At 39.3% G+C, this 19432-nt stretch overlaps 4 protein-coding genes across 23 annotated transcripts in view; 3 read left to right on the top strand and 1 right to left on the bottom strand.

Moving 5' to 3' along the window:
• LOC127531985 (zinc finger protein OZF-like) overlaps positions 1 to 19432 on the bottom strand; it is a 165992-nt gene that overhangs the window by 101873 nt on the left and 44687 nt on the right. The window lies entirely within an intron of this gene.
• Positions 1 to 19432, top strand: part of LOC127531974 (zinc finger protein 883-like) — a 114394-nt gene that overhangs the window by 62815 nt on the left and 32147 nt on the right. The window lies entirely within an intron of this gene.
• Positions 1690 to 14406, top strand: LOC127532006 (zinc finger protein OZF-like). Of its 2 annotated transcripts, none has more exons than XM_051942944.1 (4): positions 1690 to 1961; positions 3115 to 3216; positions 7805 to 9001; positions 12171 to 14406. In XM_051942944.1, the coding sequence occupies exons 2-4, from the start codon at positions 3199 to 3201 to the stop codon at positions 12417 to 12419; spliced, it is 1464 nt and encodes a 487-aa protein (XP_051798904.1). In that variant the 5' UTR covers positions 1690 to 1961; positions 3115 to 3198; the 3' UTR covers positions 12420 to 14406. The 2 variants fall into 2 exon arrangements, with proteins under 2 accessions (XP_051798904.1, XP_051798905.1); XM_051942945.1 differs by having other exon boundaries at positions 1694 to 1961; positions 12174 to 14406.
• The window catches only part of LOC127531963 (gastrula zinc finger protein XlCGF26.1-like), a 90447-nt gene continuing 73740 nt past the window's right edge, over positions 2726 to 19432 (top strand). Inside the window, exon 1 of the mRNA XM_051942645.1 lies at positions 2726 to 2842. The gene's annotated coding sequence lies outside the window, so the exon portion shown is untranslated. The remainder of the gene's footprint in view (positions 2843 to 19432) is intronic.

The following is a 19432-nucleotide window of genomic DNA, read 5'->3' on the forward strand; positions in this document are numbered from 1 at the left end:
ATTCACGTAAAAATCAACCAAAATCCAGAGAATTTACTGGATTTTGGTTGATTTTTATGTGAATGTTCTTTAGAAACATTTCTCTTTTTTTCCACCAAAAAATGTTCAGAAATGTCCCAAAAATGTTCAAATGTGGACATCAGAAGTTTCACTGTGAAAATATTTATTATTTTCCACATTTTCAAACTTTAAAACGACACGAGGGTTAAAAATAATGAAACTCTAAAAGCATTTAATAAGGACACAGTCAGCAGATGATCCAACATTATTTTAAAGCTGTGTGTATTTTCCAGAAGCCTCAGGGTTTGATTGAAACTAAATGTGAGATCTGATCCATTCACCAGAAAACACAAACTTTACTTCAGAATATTCCAGTAAAAATGATCTGAAACATTTGGGAGAAACTATCAGTAAAATATGATCAACAGGGAAACTTCTAACATTCTGATTGTTGGAAATCAAATCTAAAATCCTTGAAGATCTGCTTCCAAAGGAATCTTTCATATTTGGTAGAATATTGAGGACAGAAATGGAAGGATTTCAGGATGAATTTGTATGTTGAGTAGAATAAAGCGGATGAATAATAACCAGCTGATATAATGTGTGTTTGTAATGAAGAACTCAGAGTCAGGATTTTTAGCCACAGCCCTTTATTCTTCTCCATCACACACAAGATGAAGGAAGTTCTCATTTCATCACTAGAACAGGACTTTAAGACTCAAATCAGGATCAAGTGTGGCTGCACAAAAAGCTGATTTTCACTGGACAATAATGTGTGAAAGTCTGTCAGCAGTTTGGAGATTCACTGCTTCCTCTCTCATTTCACACTTTGTGCAGCTCAAATGCTTTTAGTTCAAATGAGCGTCAGAGGAACACAGCACACTTCTCCTCCATTCCTCGGGCATCTTCTCACTATCTAAGATCCTGTTGAACAACCCAGTCACAAACTCTACTGCTACCTCTCCGAGACACTTCCATACCTCCACAGGTATATCATCAGGACCAAGTGCCTTTCCACTCTTCATCCTTAGCACACCAGCTCACCTACGACCGCTCAAACACTGCGTTATGATTTCCATATCCTTCTGTACACTACCGTTCAAAAGTTTGGGGTCATCCAGACCATTCCATGTTCTCCATCAAATCTCCCACTTTCATTCATGTGCTAACATAACTGCACAAGGGTTTTCTAATCATCAATGAGCCTTTCAACACCATTAGCTAACACAATGTAGCATTAGAACACAGGAGTGATGGTTGCTGGAAATGTTCCTCTGTACCCCCATGGAGATATTCCATTAAAAATCAGCCGTTTCCAGCTAGAAGAGTCATTTACCACATTAACAAGGTCTAGACTGGATTTATCATTTATTTAATGCTATCTTCATTGAAAAGAACTGATTTCAAGAAAAAGGACATTTCTAAGTGACCTCAAACTTTTGAACAGTAGTGCATATTTATATAATGTCTTTTTTTTAATTAGACATGTAAGATGAAAGAATATTGATGATAGCTCGTGTCCTTGTTCCTCTTTTAGCACACATCACACAGTATTACAATGAATAAGAACATTCAATCATCAAATACAATCATTTTCATAACAAGCTGCTGTGGAGACAAAACCTTTTTGTTCTTTGCAATAAATCTTTTGTTCAGAGCTCTGAAGGTACAGGTGACACAGAGTGCAAAGCAGTCTATGTGTCAAGTCAAACTGGAGGGAGCTGAAAACTCAAAGGAGAAGCATTTACGCACAGGTCCTACACTCAGCTGGGGCGGAAACAATCTGCGGCTGCAGGTTTGCCACCGGCGGCAAAAAAGGGGACACACGCAGCACTGCGGAGGAACTGAGAATGAATGACCGCGTTCAAACAAAGTGGTCGTGAGTTTCTGTTGGGAAAGCATCAAGATCTGCGGCAAACTGTGCAGGATTGCCTTCATCTCCAAAATCCGGGTTGCAGCCGGTAAGAGCAGAATTCTGGAGACTGTAAAAGACTGTTTAAGCTGCCGATGTGTGCCACTGCAGTATGTGTTAGCATTAGCATTAGCCACGGAGATCGGCTGTTTACCAATAATTTCCGTGTGTTTTGTAATTGTTCAGTTGAAAATAAGATTGCAGGCTAATTGGTGCTAATTAGAGGGTTCCAGCTAAGACCAGTGAATTCATCCTGTTTGTAATGTTGGGTTTTTACGATGCCCTTTATTTATTTATTGGATCTGGAAAGGATTGCACTTTAAAAGCACTTTATGCACTTGAAATAATTTTAAAACCATGAAGTAAAAAGTATAAAATTGTTTAAAAATTGATAAAAATGCTCAGAGTAATTTGTTAAACTGTGATTGAAAATCAACTCTTTAAAATGCAGATAAATTCATGTGTGGTATAGTATTGGGTTGAATATTGCTCATGCCATGATTTGTCGCTTCAGTTTATGTGGTGTTGAGGTTGACAAACATAAAGTGAGTGGAGTAGCATTTGCCAATGTGGTGAAAATATCCATGAGGAATGGTTGTTACTATTTGCTGAATGCAGTAATGTGAACATTGTCCTTTTGTGTTCTGTTTAAAGGTTTTTCACCTTAATCTATCAACTAAACGTATGGACTTATGGAAGTTGCCACCTCTGTATCTCATGAATTTGTGACCACTGCAAAATAAAAGAGGGAAAAGAAAGAAAGCAACTGTCTGATTGATGAGTGGAGTCCTGCTCAAACCCTGGGTAGATGAAACATCCTTTTTCAAGTGGGGAAACTGCACAAACTGTGAGAAAAATCATGAATGAGAATCACCTGTCATTGAAAGTGGGAGGACACTTGACACTATGGGAGAGTGCAAAGAACAGAGAGTGAGAGCTGCCTTTAAACAGAACACTGAGCAGTAAAATACATTCACGCATCTTTATGTTCTCTTTATTCTCTTTTTCCATGTCTGTTTTCTGTCTATGTTCCTTATTTTTAACAGTTTAAGTTCATTTGTTTCAGTTTTAGGTGAAACTGAAAAGAGCTAAAAGTGAACTATTGAGTTGAAATGTGTCCTCTGTGTTGGCTGATGAACATATCGGACACTCTGACACTTGTGTATATTTATATCCTTATGAAGATGTGTTTGATGTGACAGGTGATTGGCAGGAGGAGGAGAGTCTGACAGAGGAGCAGAGGAATGTTGGCAGCCATTTAGTCTGAGCTCAACAACGGAGGAAACATGGATTCTTCACAAAAAGTGAGAAACATACCACTGTAACATTATTATCATTCATTTGTTCTTTAAAATGTCTAAAGTTGCTCCAGTTGGTTAGATGGGCCGACCAAAGCCAGGTGACGTTGGCTGGAGAGATGTACACACGTGGACAAAATTGTTGGTACCCCTCAGTTAAAGAAGGAAAAACCCACAATTCTCACTGAAATCACTTGAAACTCACAAAAGTAACAATAAATAAAAATTTATTGAAAATTAAATAATCAAAAACAGCCATTACTTTTGAATTGTTGATTAACATAATTATTTTAAAAAACAAACTAATGAAACAGGCCTGGACAAAAATGATGGTACCTCTATAAAAGATTGAAAACTATTTGACCAGAGTGACATGATTAACTCAGGTGTGTCATTTAATTGACATCACAGGTGTTTCCAAACTCATAATCAGTCAGTCTGCCTATTTAAAGGGAGACAAGTAGTCACCCTGCTGTTTGGTGAAAAGGTGTGTACCACACTGAACATGGACAACAGAAAGCGAAGGAGAGAATTGTCCCAGGACATCGGAAAAAAAATTATAGACAAACATCTTAAAGGTAAAGGCTATAAGACCATCTCTAAACAGCTTGAAGTTCCTGTGACAACAGTGGCTCATATTATTCAGAAGTTCAAGACCCACGGGACAGTAGCCAACCTCCCTGGACGTGGCCGCAAGAGGAAAATTGATGACAAATTGAAGAGACGGATCGTTCGAATTGTATCCAAAGAGCCCAGAGCAACCTCCAAAGAAATTAAAGGTGAACTCCAAGGCCAAGGTACATCAGTGTCAGATCGCACCATTCGTCGTTGTTTGAGCCAAAGTGGACTTCATGGGAGACGATCAAGGAGGACACCACTGCTGAAAAAAACTCATAAAAAAGCGAGACTGGAATTTGCAAAAATGCATGTTGACAAGCCACAAAGCTTCTGGGAGAATGTCCTTTGGACAGATGAGACCAAACTGGAGCTTTTTGGTAAGGCACATCAACTCTATGTTCGTAGACTCAAAAACCAAGCATACGAAGAAAAGAACACTGTCCCTACGGTGAAACATGGAGGAGGCTCAGTAATGTTTTGGGGCTGCTTTGCTGCATCTGGCACAGGGTGTCTTGAAAGTGTGCAAGGTACGATGAAATCTGAAGACCATCAAGGCATTCTGGAGAGAAATGTGCTGCCTCGTGTCAGAAAGCTTGGTCTCAGTCGCAGGTCATGGGTCTTCCAACAGGACAACGATCCAAAACACACAGCCAAAAACACCCAAGAATGGCTGAGAGAAAAGCGTTGGACTATTCTAAAGTGGCCTTCTATGAGCCCAGATCTGAATCCCATTGAACATATGTGGAAGGAGCTGAAACATGCCATTTGGAGAAGACACCCATCAAACCTGAGACAACTGGAGCTGTTTGCTCATGAGGAGTGGGCCAAAATACCTGTTGACAGCTGCAGAACGCTCATTGACAAATACAGAAATCGTTTAATTGCAGTGATTGCCTCAAAAGGTTGTGCAACAAAATATTAAGTTATGGGTACCATCATTTTTGTCCAGCCCTATTTCATTAGTTTGTTTTTTTAAATAATTATGTTAATCAACAATTCAAAAGTGATGGCTGATTTTGATTATTTAATTTTCAATAAATTTTTATTTATTGTTACTTTTGTGAGTTTCAAGTGATTTCAGTGAGAATTGTGGGTTTTTCCTTCTTTAACTGAGGGGTACCAACAATTTTGTCCACGTGTGTAGCTCTGCAGAAGCAGCTGTACTGAGGATATAATGGTGGACTGCTAGGAAGCTGCTTGTTTTTTGTTTGAGGCTGAACTGGCTGCTGATCATACTTTATGAAAATGTCTTACATGGTGATGAAGATAAGTCACGGAAGAAAAGTCTTGTTTTTCAAGCAAGTTGTTCAGGAAGGTAAAGAGCAGCATTTTCTTTGGTAGAGAATAATACTTTTGAGCATTGTGAGTTTACCAGCCTTTTCCTTCTCAAGAAATTCAGACAGTTGAACCCAGAAGTTTACTTACACTGTATAAATGACACATAACCCTTTTTTGAATTTACACGATCTGACATTAAATCTGGCAATGCTTCTCCTGTTTTATGTCACTTAAGATGACCAAAATTATCTTTAAATGCCAGAATAACTCAAGAGAGATTTTTTTGTTTAGCGAATTTTTATTATTTTATTCACAATCAAAAGTTTGCATACACTAAGATTGCTATTCCTTCAAGATAATGATGTCCTGACTTTGAAAGCTTTTGATAGATTAAGATGTATTTCAGGCACACCTCAAACACACTGCTTCCTTGTGTGACGACATTAGAAAATCTAAAGAAATCAACCAAGACATAACTAAGACATTTGTGGGCCTCCATAGGTGTGGTTCATCCTTGGATGCAATTTCCAGATTGCTGTGGTTTGACGTTTATCTGTCCAAACAATTAGATGCACAGATCAACACCATGGGAATGTCAAGCCATCCTACTGCTCAAGATGGAGATTGGTTAAGCTTAGGATTGTTTCGGAGGGAAATGTGCTCATCAACCCCAGAACAAAAACAAACGACCTTGTGAAGATGCTGGCTGAGGATGGCCTGAGTACACCATCCCAACTGTGAAGCATGGGGGTGGCAGCACCATGTTGTGGGAGTGTTTTTGCTGCAGGAGGGACTGGTGCACTTCACAAAATAGATGGCATCAAGAGGATAGAACATTATGTGGAAATATTGAAGCAACATCAGCCAGCAAATGAAAGCTTGGGCTCAAGTGGGTCTTCCAAATGGACAAGGACAGCGCTGGTGCAGATCTGACACTGTCCTGGAGAAACTGTACACTACTGACTTAGAACTGCTTTCTGTTTCACTGTGCCCTCCATATCTGCCTCAGAAATGTCCTCATATTTGTGAAACTTGTCTATAGCAGTCCAAAGGCCAGTGAAATTAATGCCTGTGGGCTTATCCATCAGGTCATCCAGAGACCACTGCTCACTAAAAGACACACTGAGAGACTTCCATCAGTACAGCACATGCCCCACAAGATGAGACAAAATCTTTGATCTGTTACAACAATGTGAAAGGTGCTTCTCCTCGGGGTTCCTCTGACCACAACTGCATCCTCCTTATCTGTCTACCACTGTACTGAAGCAAGGCAAAGTGCAGAACATCAGAGTGAAAGTTTGTCACACTCTGCAGGGATGTCTGGAGGTTACTGACTGGGACGTGTTTAAGGAGTCCTCAGCTGATATTGATGAACCGACTGATGTTGTGAGCAGCTGCGTCACAGACTGTGAAATCAGTGTTATTCCTGAAAAAGACTTTTAAACTATATCCAAACACTAAGCCATGGCTTTCTAAGAAGCTTAAAGACCTACTGTACAGAAAGAAAACAATCTTCAGAGAAGGAAATACACTAAATCTGTATAACCGACAGAAGGAAATAAAGTAGGAGATCAGGACCCACAAAAGACAATACAAAGACAAACTTGAGTCTCAGCTCAAAATGAACAACCTCAGTTCAGTCTGGGACGGCATGAATCTGATCACTGGGACTAATTAATGTGTCAATGAGAGAGTTCAGCTCAGTGGTTATAATTGTGATTTAGAGCTGGCTCAAAGTCTAAACAGTTTTTATGTCAGGTTTGACTCCCATGATTTTAGGGCTAAACATGCTGAGACTAAAAACTGTCTGTCAGCCTCTCCATAGAATCCCTTTTTTGATGTGGGCAATGTAATCTGGTGTCTCAAACAGTGCAGACCAAAGAAAAGTCCTCTACCTGATTACATCGGTGGCCGTTTATTGAAAACTTTTACTACGTCTGACTAAATGACCAAGATTGCTGCCGATGTCCCTGTCTATCTTATGTTTTGTTTGATTTTTCTTTAAATGGCTTTTATTTTGCTTTTAATTGTTTTACTGTGTTTTTTTTACATTTGTAAAACGTTTCCTTTAATCGCTGCTATTTCTTTAACTGTTTTACTGTTTTGTTGCTTTTGTTGTTTGATGGTGAACGCTTGTGTAACTGCTGCACAACAAATTACCCGGGTCGTTCAGGTCAAATCCAGAATTCCGTGGCAGAATTACAGATCTTTTCTGGACTGGTATCAACACCTGATCCCCTCGGAGAAACTAGAAAGTGTTGGTGGTCTGAATTGACCCTGCTGCCATTAAGACCTAAATCTGGACATTGATGTTTTATGCTTTTCATATTGTACATTTCTCCAGTAATGTAACTTAACGGAAAGTCTGGGGAGCAAGAGATCCTGGTGGTACAATCCCATCAGTCCCAGCTCTGCTTTGCTTTTCACGGTGATGGACAGATTTTACTACCCAATATTCTAAAACTACCGTGCAGAAAGCTGAAAACTATCGGCCTGTGAAAATAGTTTTGTTGACATTGTGAGTGTGCTGTTGACACATTTCTCGGTTTCTAATGACAAAGCTGCTAGCATGTCTGCAGATTCTTGATCTTGTTTCAGCCTCATGTCCAACTACATGGAATTGAAACGTTTGGGTTCAGTTTTTTCATGATTGCTCTTCCATCACTGCCTCTGTTTTTATCTTTGTCTTTTGCTACAGAAATGTAAACGCAGCAATGGAGTGAGATGTCGGACCTCTGAGGAGGATAAGGATGGTTCAGCAACAACAGCAAAAAGAGATGAATCACTCAGTTGTGAGCAATGTGGCAAGACTTTTATCACAGCAACAAAGCTAAGAATTCACAAACGTATTCACGCTGTGGACAAACCATTCAGCTGTGATCAGTGTGGAAAGGCTTTTGCGACGAAGAGTCACTTAAAAAGACATCAACTAATGCACAATAGAGTTAAACCATTCAGCTGTGATCAGTGTGGAAAGGCTTTTACTCAGAAGGGTCACTTAAAAATCCATCAGCTCCTTCACAGTGGAGTGAAACCATTCAACTGTGATCAGTGTGGAAAGGCTTTTACTCAGAAGAGTCATCTGGCAAATCATCAACTCATTCACAGTGGAGTGAAACTGTTCAGCTGTGATCAGTGTGGAAAGGCTTTTACTCACAAGAGTATGTTAAAAAGTCATCAACTTATTCACAGTGGAGTTAAACCATTCAGCTGTGATCAGTGTGGAAAGGCTTTTACTCGGAAGAGTCACTTAAAAAGACATCAACTCATTCACAGTGAAGTTAAACCATTCAGCTGTAATCAGTGTGGAAAGGCTTTTACTCGGAAGAGTAATCTAGCAAATCATCAACTTATTCACAGTGGAGTTAAATTGTTCAGCTGTGATCAGTGTGGAAAGGCTTTTACTCAGAAGAGTCACTTAAAAAATCATCAACTCATTCACAGTGGAGTTAAACGATTCAACTGTGATCAGTGTGTGAAAACCTTTACTCAGCATGAACAGTTGACCCATCAATGCCCCCATTCTGGTAGAAAGCAGTACCACTGTGACTCCTGTGAAAAAACTTTCAAGCACCAACAGGACTTAAAATATCACCAACGCATCCACACTGGACATGATTTGTGGGTATGTGATCACTGTGGTGAACCATTTGTATGGTACTCACAGTTAAAAGCTCATGAAGTGACCCACACTGGGGTTAAACCATACCTTTGTGACCAGTGTGGGAAGCGCTACAGCTACATTAAATACCTCAAAGTTCACCAACGTGTCCACACTGGGGAGAGACCATACAGATGTAATGAGTGCAAGAAGGCTTTTACAACTTTGTATTCCTTGAAACAACACCAGCAGATCCACACCAGAAAGAAAGCATTCAATCAGTGTCACAGTGAGGTATGTAAAGACTGGTCTCAGTCACAGTGTACACACAATTACAGTGCCTATCATACAGTTGTCCTCAAAATTATTCATACCCTTGGCAATTTTTATGATTTTTTTATTTTTGTGATGGAATTAATAAATTTGAGCAAGTTTGTTTATGAGTTATATGTGACCAACAAGTAAAGGAATAACAACAGTACACAGTTTATGAAAATCTTTATTTCAGAGGTATTTATTTCGCTGACTTTCAAAATAATGCATGTTCAAAATTATTCAAGCATTATATTTCCACCACCATGCTTGACAGTGGGCACAGTGTTCTTTGGGTTGTATGCTTCCCGTTTTCTCCTCCAGACGTATTTAGCATCCATATGGCCAAATAATTCCAACTTTGTCTCATCAGACCACAAGATGCTTGCTTTAGATTACCTCTAGGAAAAGCCAAACGAGCCTCCAGGTGTTTTTTCTTGAGCAGTGATGTCTTTCGAGGCCTACGCCCATGGAGGCCACCTCTGTGCAGGACCCGTTCGATGGTGGACTGTGACACATTTGTCCCTGCCTGTTGAAGTGATTTAATTAGGGCCTTGGTTGTTGTCCAGGGGTTGTTGTTGACCTCTCGGCAGATTTTCCGGGCAAGTTTGGGTGACACCTTGTGCTTCCTGCCACGCCCACTGAGATTCTTAACAGTTTTGAAATTCTTGTGCTTGTTGATTATGCTCTGGACAGTTGACATAGGGACATCATACTGCTTGGAAATGGCCTTGTAACCCTTTCCTTTACTGTGGGCACATACAAGACATTGTCGCAGATCCTCACTGAGCTCCTTCTTCTTGGCCATACTGGTCAGAAATTGAGAATAACCAGAACATGTTGCCCCTATTTATACTCTTCGGAAAAGATGCCACTGGTCACAAAAAAAACATGAGCTTATTCCACTGATCATCTTGAAATAAAATTAGGCCAAAAATTAGTAGATTATTAGGAATTTAAACCAAACCAAGATATTTTTCTGAAACGTTGCCAGAGGTATGAATAATTCTGAACATCAGTGAGAACTAACTTTTGGCCATATCTATTCCCATATGTGAGTGAAGTTTAGACACTCGTGAATTTGCACATCGCAACAAGAAGAAAAAAGATATTGAGGAAATACAAATATAATACCTATTGCAAATGCAGAATCTGATAAAGAATGTTATTTTTCATGGGATATGAATAATTTTGAGGACAACTGTAAGTATTCACCCCCTTTGATGGTTTACCCTTTTATTGCTTTCATAAATCAATCATGGTAAATAAAATTTAGCTTTTTTAACAAAAAAATGTATTGGAAAAAACTCTTTAATGTCAAAGTGAAAACAGATTTCTATAAAGTAATGTTAATGAAAGAAAATTATATAAATGAAAAGAATTGTTTGCATAATTATTCACCCCCTTCAAGTCAGTATTTAGTAGATGCACCTTTGGCTGCAATCACAGCAGTGAGTCTGTGTGGATAGGTCTCAGTCAGTCTTGCACATCTGCCCACTGCAATTTTGCTCCATTCTTCTTTGCAAAACTGCTCAAGCTCTGTCAGGTTGCGCGGGTATCGGGCATGAACAGCCCTTTTCAAGTCCAGCCACAAATTCTCTATAGGGTTGAGGTCTGGGCTTTGACTCGGCCACTCCAGAACATTTACCTGGTTCTTTTTTAACCATTCCTGTGTAGCTTTTGCCGTATGTTTTGGATCATTGTCTTGCTGGAAAATAAATCTTCTCCCAAGACATAGTTCTCTTGCCGACTGAAAAAGATTGTCCCCCAGGATTTCAGTGTATTTTGCAGCATTCATTTTGCCCTTTATCTTTACAAGCCTTCCAGGTCCAGTTGCTGAGAAACATCCCCACAGCATGATGCTGCCACCACCATGCTTTACAGTGGGGATGGTGTATTTTTGGTGATGTGCAGTGTTTGATTTCCGCCAAACATGACGTCTTGTCTGATGGCCAAAAAGCTCAATTTTGGTCTCATCAGACCAAAGAATCTTCTTCCACTTGAGCATGCAGTCTTCCACGTGCGTTTTGGCAAACTCCAGTTGAGATCTAATGACTTTTCTTAAACAGTGGCTTTCTCATTGCCACTCTCCCATAAAGCTTTGACCGGTGAAGAACCCGGGCAGCAGTTGCTACATGCACAGTCTCTCCCATCTCAGCAGCTGAAGCTTGTAACTCCTTCAGAGTAGTTGTAGGGGTCTTGGTGGCTTCTCTCACTAGTCTCCTACTTGCACGGTCACTCAGTTTACGAGGGCGGCCTGATCTAGGCAGATTCACACAAGTGCCATATTCCTTCCATTTCTTGATAATTGATTTCACTGAACTCCGGGGGATGTTCAGTGCCTTGGAAATTTTTTTGTAACTATCCCCTGAATTGTACTTCTCAATAACCCTTTCCCTGAGTTGCTTAGAGTGTTCTTCTGTCTTCATGGTGTAATGGTAGCCAGGAATACTGATCAACCACTCTCTGGACCCTTCAGACACAGGAGTTTTACAACTCAATCACTTGAAACACACCTACACCACTCAGGTGATCTTCATTTCACTAATTGTGAGACTATTGGCAACAATTTGATGGACCTCTATTGAATTAGACCATTAAATTAAAAAGGGGGTGATTAATTATGCAAACAATTATTTTTATTTATATAATTTTCTTTCATTAACATTACTTTATAGAAATCTGTTTTCACTTTGACATTAAAGAGTTTTTTTCCAATAAATCTTTTTGTTAAAAAAGCTACATTTTATTGACCATGATTGATTCATGAAAGCAATAAAAGGGAAAAACATCAAAGGGAGTGAATACTTATGATAGGCACTGTATGTATTGGATAATTTTGGATATTGCTGTAAAATTGTTTCAAAACTGTTTTGAACAACTGTGGTCAGTTGAATTCTGTTAACACATTATCAGCTATCGTTCAGTCTAACCTATATTCATTTTGACACAGAAATCTGGTCCAGGTTAATCTGGGGATGTAGGTTAGATTAGGAATTCTGAGGTAATCAGACAACTGAATGTTAAATTCCAACAGGTAAAAGTGTCTTCAGATGTCATTTGGGGTGCTCTCTATCTCAGGAAAGGCATCAGTTCTTCAATGCTGCAGGAAACACTGACCTTCTCTGTGTTTGTGGGTTTGTTTTCCAAGCAGAACGGAAGAGATGGACAAAACTCTCAGACTTGTCAGCACTCTGCCAATGGTGAACAGTGCTGCTTTGACCAGTCTGGACCAACATCCAACCAACAAGGAACCCTACAACGACACCAGCGTATGCACACTGGACACAGACTGAACCCCTGCCAAGAAGATTTCTCCATGCAGGGTTCAGTAAAAGTTCATGAAGTCCTCCACAAACTTAAAGTCCTTGAGATCCGGCTTCACAGAATTCAGGTCTAATTTCTTGTTTAGTGTCTTCTTTGCTTCGTTGCAAAATCCATTAAGAGGAAAGCTGTCATTAACAGACGTGACTGGTAAATTAATTAAACCATTCAAAGTGGTTACTCAGTTAAATGAATTATCAGTGGTAGAGGGATAGACGTCTGGATGGAGGCAGTGAGCAGCAGGGCGAATTTCCTCAATTACCACCTTAATGGTTCCTGAGATCCCTCTGGGCTGCAGGAACCCGTTAGATGCAGAGCTGGTTTAGTGATTCTCTGATGATTAAGCATAATTAATTGAGGAGATTACTGGCCTTAGGATTCCTGTCTGTCCATCTGTAAATATAAAAACATGAAGTGTTCTATGAAAAGTCCAATCTTTGAAAGCTGACATGTAGTTCAGAATCATTTCTTTGTAAATTAGCTGCATCCAGTCATTACCATGACACTGGCAGTGATTCTCTGATGATTAATCATAATTGAGGAGATTACTGGCCTTAGGATTCCTATCTATCATCTATCTATCTATCGATCATCTATCATCTATTTATCTCTCCAAACTTTCTCAGCTACAACATCTGCACCTCTGCTGCTGTGTGAAGTAGTCATTACAGGAGAGAAAGTGTAGAAAATCTGACAGATTTTGTCAAGTGGTCCAGAAAAATCTGACTCCAGATTTTATTTCATATCATACAATCTGCACTTTTAACTCAACCTGCATATTTCTGTTAAAGCCCTAGTTTTGAAATGGTCTCTCTGTTCTTAATCTGCCATACTGTGATCATTTAGCCCCTTATTTTATTATTCTGTTCTTATAAACTGTAATTAGTTTTTTTTAAACTTGTTGTAATTTGGTGTTTTAGCTGTTGTAGCAAATAATTTCCCAGGTGTGGGATAAATAAAGAATTTCAATTCTATTATATTGTTAACTGGCCCAATAAAAATAACAACAATAAATTACTTTATACTTAAGAACTATACTTATATTAAAGACTTTATACATAAATACCAGACATATTTTGATGCCATATCTTGCATTCTTCGGGAGTCCGATTTTAAGTAAGGAGATATGAAGTTTTCTCAGTGAACAATTATTTTAATGACACGTGTAGAACACTGATGGAATGTGAACAATATTTGGTGACTACACCCTGTCCTGTCCTGATGTCCTCATAGGAGTGAAGCTGAGAGTAGCGTAGGATCTCCCCAATGCCATTTAGGGTGCGCACATACGGATGAGAAGAGGAGGAGAAACATGTCACCTAATCATATTTAACAGGAAAACATGTCTGCAGCTCAGTACTTAGTCACATTTAACCCAAAAACAACAGCAAAAGCAGTAAACGTACAACAGAAAAACCTGTCAAGTGGCCACAGAGTGAAAAGTAAGTCACACGCGTTCATGCGAAGGGGGAGTCAGATTTTGCCGGGGAGTGTGAAAATTGCACAACACCTGGATGAGTCCGAATCCTTTTTTCTGATTGGCTGAGACGAGACACGTGACAGTGTGCATCTATTAATGATCGGAAGCATTCAGGTCGTTCCGGTTATACTCGGTAGCGCTCTTCAGTAAAGGAGACGCAGTTTGTTATTTTCTTTGATTATCGCTTGGCAAATTACAAAAAAGTTGCAAGTGAACCCTTTTTTCACATTTATTAGGCAAAATTAGCTTCGACACCGTGGCTAAACATGCTAAAAATGGCTTTGCCATCCTGAGGAAGGCTTCGCCTATGGAGAAGTGGCGAATGGCTAGCACAAGCACAGAGACACCCTGAAAATTTGACACAATCTTAAATATTATGAAATATTTGTTGAAAAGTCTTTTTTGCGTGTTTCTAAGGGTGTGGCTGCATCAGAAAGACACAAATACAAATGTTTTTTTTTTTTTTGGTTTGTTGTTAAGAAATATTTTATGGAACCAGTCAATTTTCAGTTTTAATGTCTTTTTTTAGGATGTGTTTAGTTTTATGATTGTACTAAAATAAATGACTCTTGAAGACCTCAAAGTGATTCTTAATGCATTATTTCACAAATGTATGGGATGTCCAAAAACCTTTTTCCACTGCTGTATTTAACAGCAATCTGATCTGCTGATGTGAGCAAGACAAACAAGTGAAGGTTTCAGGCTTTTATCTAGAATTGTTCTTGAGATATTCATCTTCAAACAGCCTCAAATTTCAATGTGAGAAAATAAAAAAATGAGTGAAACTGGGTCTGCAGTCCACTGAAAAACCTCTAAGAAAGTGTCTGACATACTGAGCTAATATTTCATAGATAGCATTGTAAATCTCCACAGTTTGATTTTAAAAAAACAAGTTTTTTTGGGAGATGGTCAATGATTTGAAACGGAGTTTGTCCCCTTGAGGACAAATGGCACAATCACAGAATGAGGGTATGTTTTGAAAAAATATCATTCAAAATTTGTCCAGAGTAGTGACTATAATCTGAATTTTAATACACTTAACCAAGTGCTATAGGTGAAAAAAAAACATGTTTACACAGCATGATGTTGCTTTGTGATGTTGCAACTGACATGCTGATTTCAAAATGGAAGCATTTTAATTTCTAATGCTCTCATAGAAGATGACTGGTCAAGTAAAATTTACTCCTGTGACTCTGATGTCATGCAGAGTCATTATGCTATGATGTGGAAAGAGTGAAAGAAGACAGACTGGACATTTCTGAGTGAAACTGAACATGGCATGTACTGATTCATAAAAGACAGTAAATGCATTTTTTAAAAGTCCATTGGGATGTCAGAGAGAAGAACTAACAACTGTTACCACATTCAAAAAATGGGACTTCCCCAAATTCCCCAAATTTCTGAAAATTTGCAAAACCTTCAGGAAGAAAATTCCAGTAATTTCTTAAAAGTTTTCTTTTCAAAAAATCCCCCAAATTTGGCAAGAAAATTGTTGTAAATATTTTCCAAAAGAGTAAAAATCTTCAAAAAATGAGTCAAAATCTTCCAAAAAATCCTAAAAATATCTAAAGTGATTACACACATTTCAGTAAAACTTCTATTTTCTTTAAGAACATTCCCATAAAATCTTTTGTGAATGTTCTTGAGAAATATTTTTTACTTTTTATGTCCACCTAAAAATGTTCAAAGATTTCCCAAAAATGTTGAAAACGTGGACATCAGAAGTTTCACTGTGAAAATATATATTTTTCCCACATTTTCAAACTTTAAAACAAGTCAATTTTGACCCACAGGACAGGCTTAATTAGTCGTATGAGAAGTTGAGCGTGAGTTAATTTTTTATTACATGACGTTAAAATGTATTTTTTAGTCGTTTTCTAATTCTCCAGGATTAAGGACTGTGTAGAGACCTGTAGGGGGCAGTTACCAGCACCTACTATGATGTTCTCCACTAGCTTGAAGCAGAGGGATTCCTCAACATGGCCAGATGAACACACCTATTGTGTTTCCACTCCGTGTTCCTGCCACGCCTGCAGGATGACCTTCATACTTGTGGCAGTGGTTGGACAATCATCCAATCAGAACACAGAGCCACATGACACCCAACCAGCTGTGGGTGCTGGGTCGTACACATCACCCAGTTCCTGGAGCAGAAAACACAGAGCTACATGCAAATACAATGTGATTTGAACCAAAACATTGATTCTTGTGTTTTAACAATATTAGAGGGCAAGAAAAGTGAACACAGAGTCAAAAGTCCCTCACTGGAAGACAATTTCTGACAAGAAAAACCTCCAGGAAGAAGTCAAAGGACGCTTTTCCTCACATTAAGAGTCTTCCTCACTGGAGCCGCTGAGAACTTGGACATTGCTGCGTAATTTCTACTGAGAAACTGTTCCAAACAAGAACATGAGTGTTGTTTTCAGAGCAGTTGTGGTCTGTGTTAGGACCATCTGAAAGACAACGTCACAACTGCAACAATGGAGCACTGATGCTGGAATCAGAGATTGAGGTTTTCCAACAGTGGAACTCCGTTTCAAATCATTGACCATCTCCCAAAAAACTTTTTTTAAATCATAAACTATGGATATTTCTAATGGTATCTATGAAATATTAGCTCAGTATGTCAGATACTTTCTTAGAGGTTTTTCAGTGGACTGTAGACCCAGTTTCACTCGTTTTTATTTTCTCACATTGAAATGTGAGGCTGTTTGAAGATGAAGTTTTTGGATATCCCATACATTTTGAAATACTGCTTTAAAAATCACTTTGAGGTCTTCAAGAGTCATTTAGGCCCCATCCACACAAAGACAAAACGCTTATCAGTTTCAAAAACGATCGCCTTAAAGACGAAGGCATCTCAGAAAATCTGTGCATCTCCATGCAGCACTCGATACACATGGAAACGCTGTAAAACTCATGTCAGACCTCTAGGGGTGCTGTAACGATATGACGGAAACACGTGGAAACAGAAGAAAAAATAGTGGGCATGCGCACTTGCGGCAAAAGCTGTAAACACAGACCAAGCCGGGAAGTAAATAAAGTGCTGTAATCTGTCCTCGATAATTGTTTGTTCAACTCGGGGGTGATAGAGAAGAAGGAGATTTTGCTGCAACAGGGATAGTAGGGTCTAGTGATGGGAAATCCGGCTCTTTTTAGCGAGCCGGCTCTTTTGGCTCCCAAACGGCTCTTCGGGTTGTTTTGTTGCTTTAATTAATTTATTATCAACAACAATATAAAATTATGCACAAAATGAATTACTAATGTAAAAGATTGTGTTTTTTAAATTTATATATGTTTATATATATATATATATATATATATATATATATATATATATATGCTTTTTTTATTCACTCCACAAAAATCCATCCATTCTCTATACACCGCTTTATCCTCACTAGGGTCGCGGGGGGGTGCTGGAACCTATCCCAGCTGACTTGGGCTGGGGACACCCTGGACAGGTCACCAGTCTGTCACAGGGCTACATATACAGACAAACCATCACACTCACATTCACACCTACGGGCAATTTAGAGTAACCAATTAACCTCAGCATATTTTTGGACTGTGGGAGGAAGCCGGAGTACCCGGAGAAAACCCACGTGTGCACAGGGAGAACATGCAAACTCCATGCAGAAGGATCCCAGGCCCACCCCGGGATTCAAACTGGGATCTTCTCGCAGCAAGGCGAAAGTGCTAACCACTACACTACTGTGCAGCCGACTCCACAAAAATGTAAAAAAAAATAAATTATAAAATACAAAGAACAACTATTTACAACTAAATTTTCAACTATTTAAATATTCAGCTTTTTCCTTTTAAACAAATTTAAAGTGAAACAACACAAAACACAGCAAACCACTTTGTTTTCCACATCCCACTCTTTTGCCACTTTGAGCAGCTCTTCTGCTAAGTTCTCAGCAGTGTGTCTGTCGCTGAACTCAAAACAATCCAGAAGACAGGACACCATTTTAAATTTTTCAGTAAAGTGACACGTAACTGACAAGAAGGATGTATTGGTTTGGGATGTCCAGCTGTCAGTTATTAGACAGACTGCTGTGGCTTTTTAACCCTCTCTTGCAGTAATGTATGTTCTGTGTCATACAGGCCTGGGATGATTTTTGGGAAAGTGTTTTCCTGCTTGGAATTGCATACATTGGATTTAGTGCATGAACAAACTTCCCGAATCCTTTATCATCCACAACTGAAAATGGTTGAAAATCAAGGGCAATCATTTTTGCCAGTTCTTCATCAATTGAGTTCTGCCTTGCTGTGGTCACAGACTTCTGCAAAAACTGTGTCATAGAGCTCTGGGTCAGAGGTTTAGGTGGTTGTGGTGGCATACTACACGATTCTGTAGATACTGCAGCAGAAGCAGCAGCAGCAACAGTTGCAGTAGACACACTGGCACCTTCATTAATACCACATTCAACCCATTGCACTGATGGGTGGACAGTTCTCAGATGCCTGTGGATGTTTTTTGTGGAGCTGGCTCTGTAGGATATTCTTTTCTTGCAGACTCTACACTCTGCCTTTGTATTATCAACTTGATATCAAATTGAAATGGTTCCAGATTTTACTCGTTTTCCTGGTGTCACTCATTTTCTTTACCTTTCTATCGATGTCTAGTTTTGTTGCCCCTGGCTCTCTTTCTCTCTGTCCCTCCTGGCTCTGTCCCTGATCTACCGCTGCTGCGTCTGTGAGTTTAACTGCCGCCCCTCCCCCGCTCTGCTCAGCGCAAACACATATTGACCAATCACGTCCCGCTTGAAGAGAAAAAAAGTGAGAGAGCGTGGGTGAGAGAGAGAAAAACTCCCAGCACGGCTCCCGTCGGTCACTTCAAAGATCCGACTCTAAGAGCCGTTTCGTTCGCGAACGACACATCACTAGTAGGGTCACTCGTTGCCGTGTGTGGTGCATGTGTGTCAATGAAGATACGAAATTATGCCGCAAGTGTATCTGAAAAGTAGCGGATAGCCAGTAAATACGGAGCCGCGTAAACGTCGTTTCAAAATCTTTCCACTCTGGAACCTGGTTTCAAAAACGATCGTTTACAGACCCCCAAAACGCCGTCTTGGTGTGGATGATACACCGATTCGGCAAGAAACTTGTGCGTTTAGACCTCGTTTTGTCTTCGTATGGATGGGGCCTTATTATAGTACAATCATAAAACTAAGCACATCTTAAAAAAGACATTAAAAACTGAAAATTGACTGGTTCCATAAAATGAGAAATTTGGTAGAATTTAGTTGTATTAGTTTTTCTTGTAAACAAAAAAATATAATTTGTATTTGTGTCTGTCTGATGCAGCCACACCCTTAGAAACACACAAAAAAGACTTTTCAACAAATATTTCAGAATATTTAAGATCGTGTAGGGGATACTACATTATGATTTATAGCTCTCGTTATCAATAATTGAGGCACCACCCTAGATTCCTAGGGAAATAATTAATTCACATTAATAATCTTTTTTTTTTTAAATTCTTAAAATTTTGATCACTCTCATATCAAAAAGTCCGTCTGGCAGGAGATCCCGGGGCAGACCCAGAACTCGCTGGAGAGATTATATAGCTCGTCTGGCCTGGGAACGCCTCGGGATCCCCC

This window comes from Acanthochromis polyacanthus, chromosome 22, assembly GCF_021347895.1.
Source record: "Acanthochromis polyacanthus isolate Apoly-LR-REF ecotype Palm Island chromosome 22, KAUST_Apoly_ChrSc, whole genome shotgun sequence".
Lineage (NCBI taxonomy): Eukaryota > Metazoa > Chordata > Actinopteri > Pomacentridae > Acanthochromis > Acanthochromis polyacanthus.

What these genes read in the sequence shown, in the direction of transcription:
- LOC127532006 (XM_051942944.1), top strand. An exon ending in TCAATCAGTGTCACAGTGAG is followed by an intron (nt 9,002 to 12,170) that starts GTATGTAAAGAC and finishes TTGTTTTCCAAG; the next exon opens with CAGAACGGAAGAGATGGACA.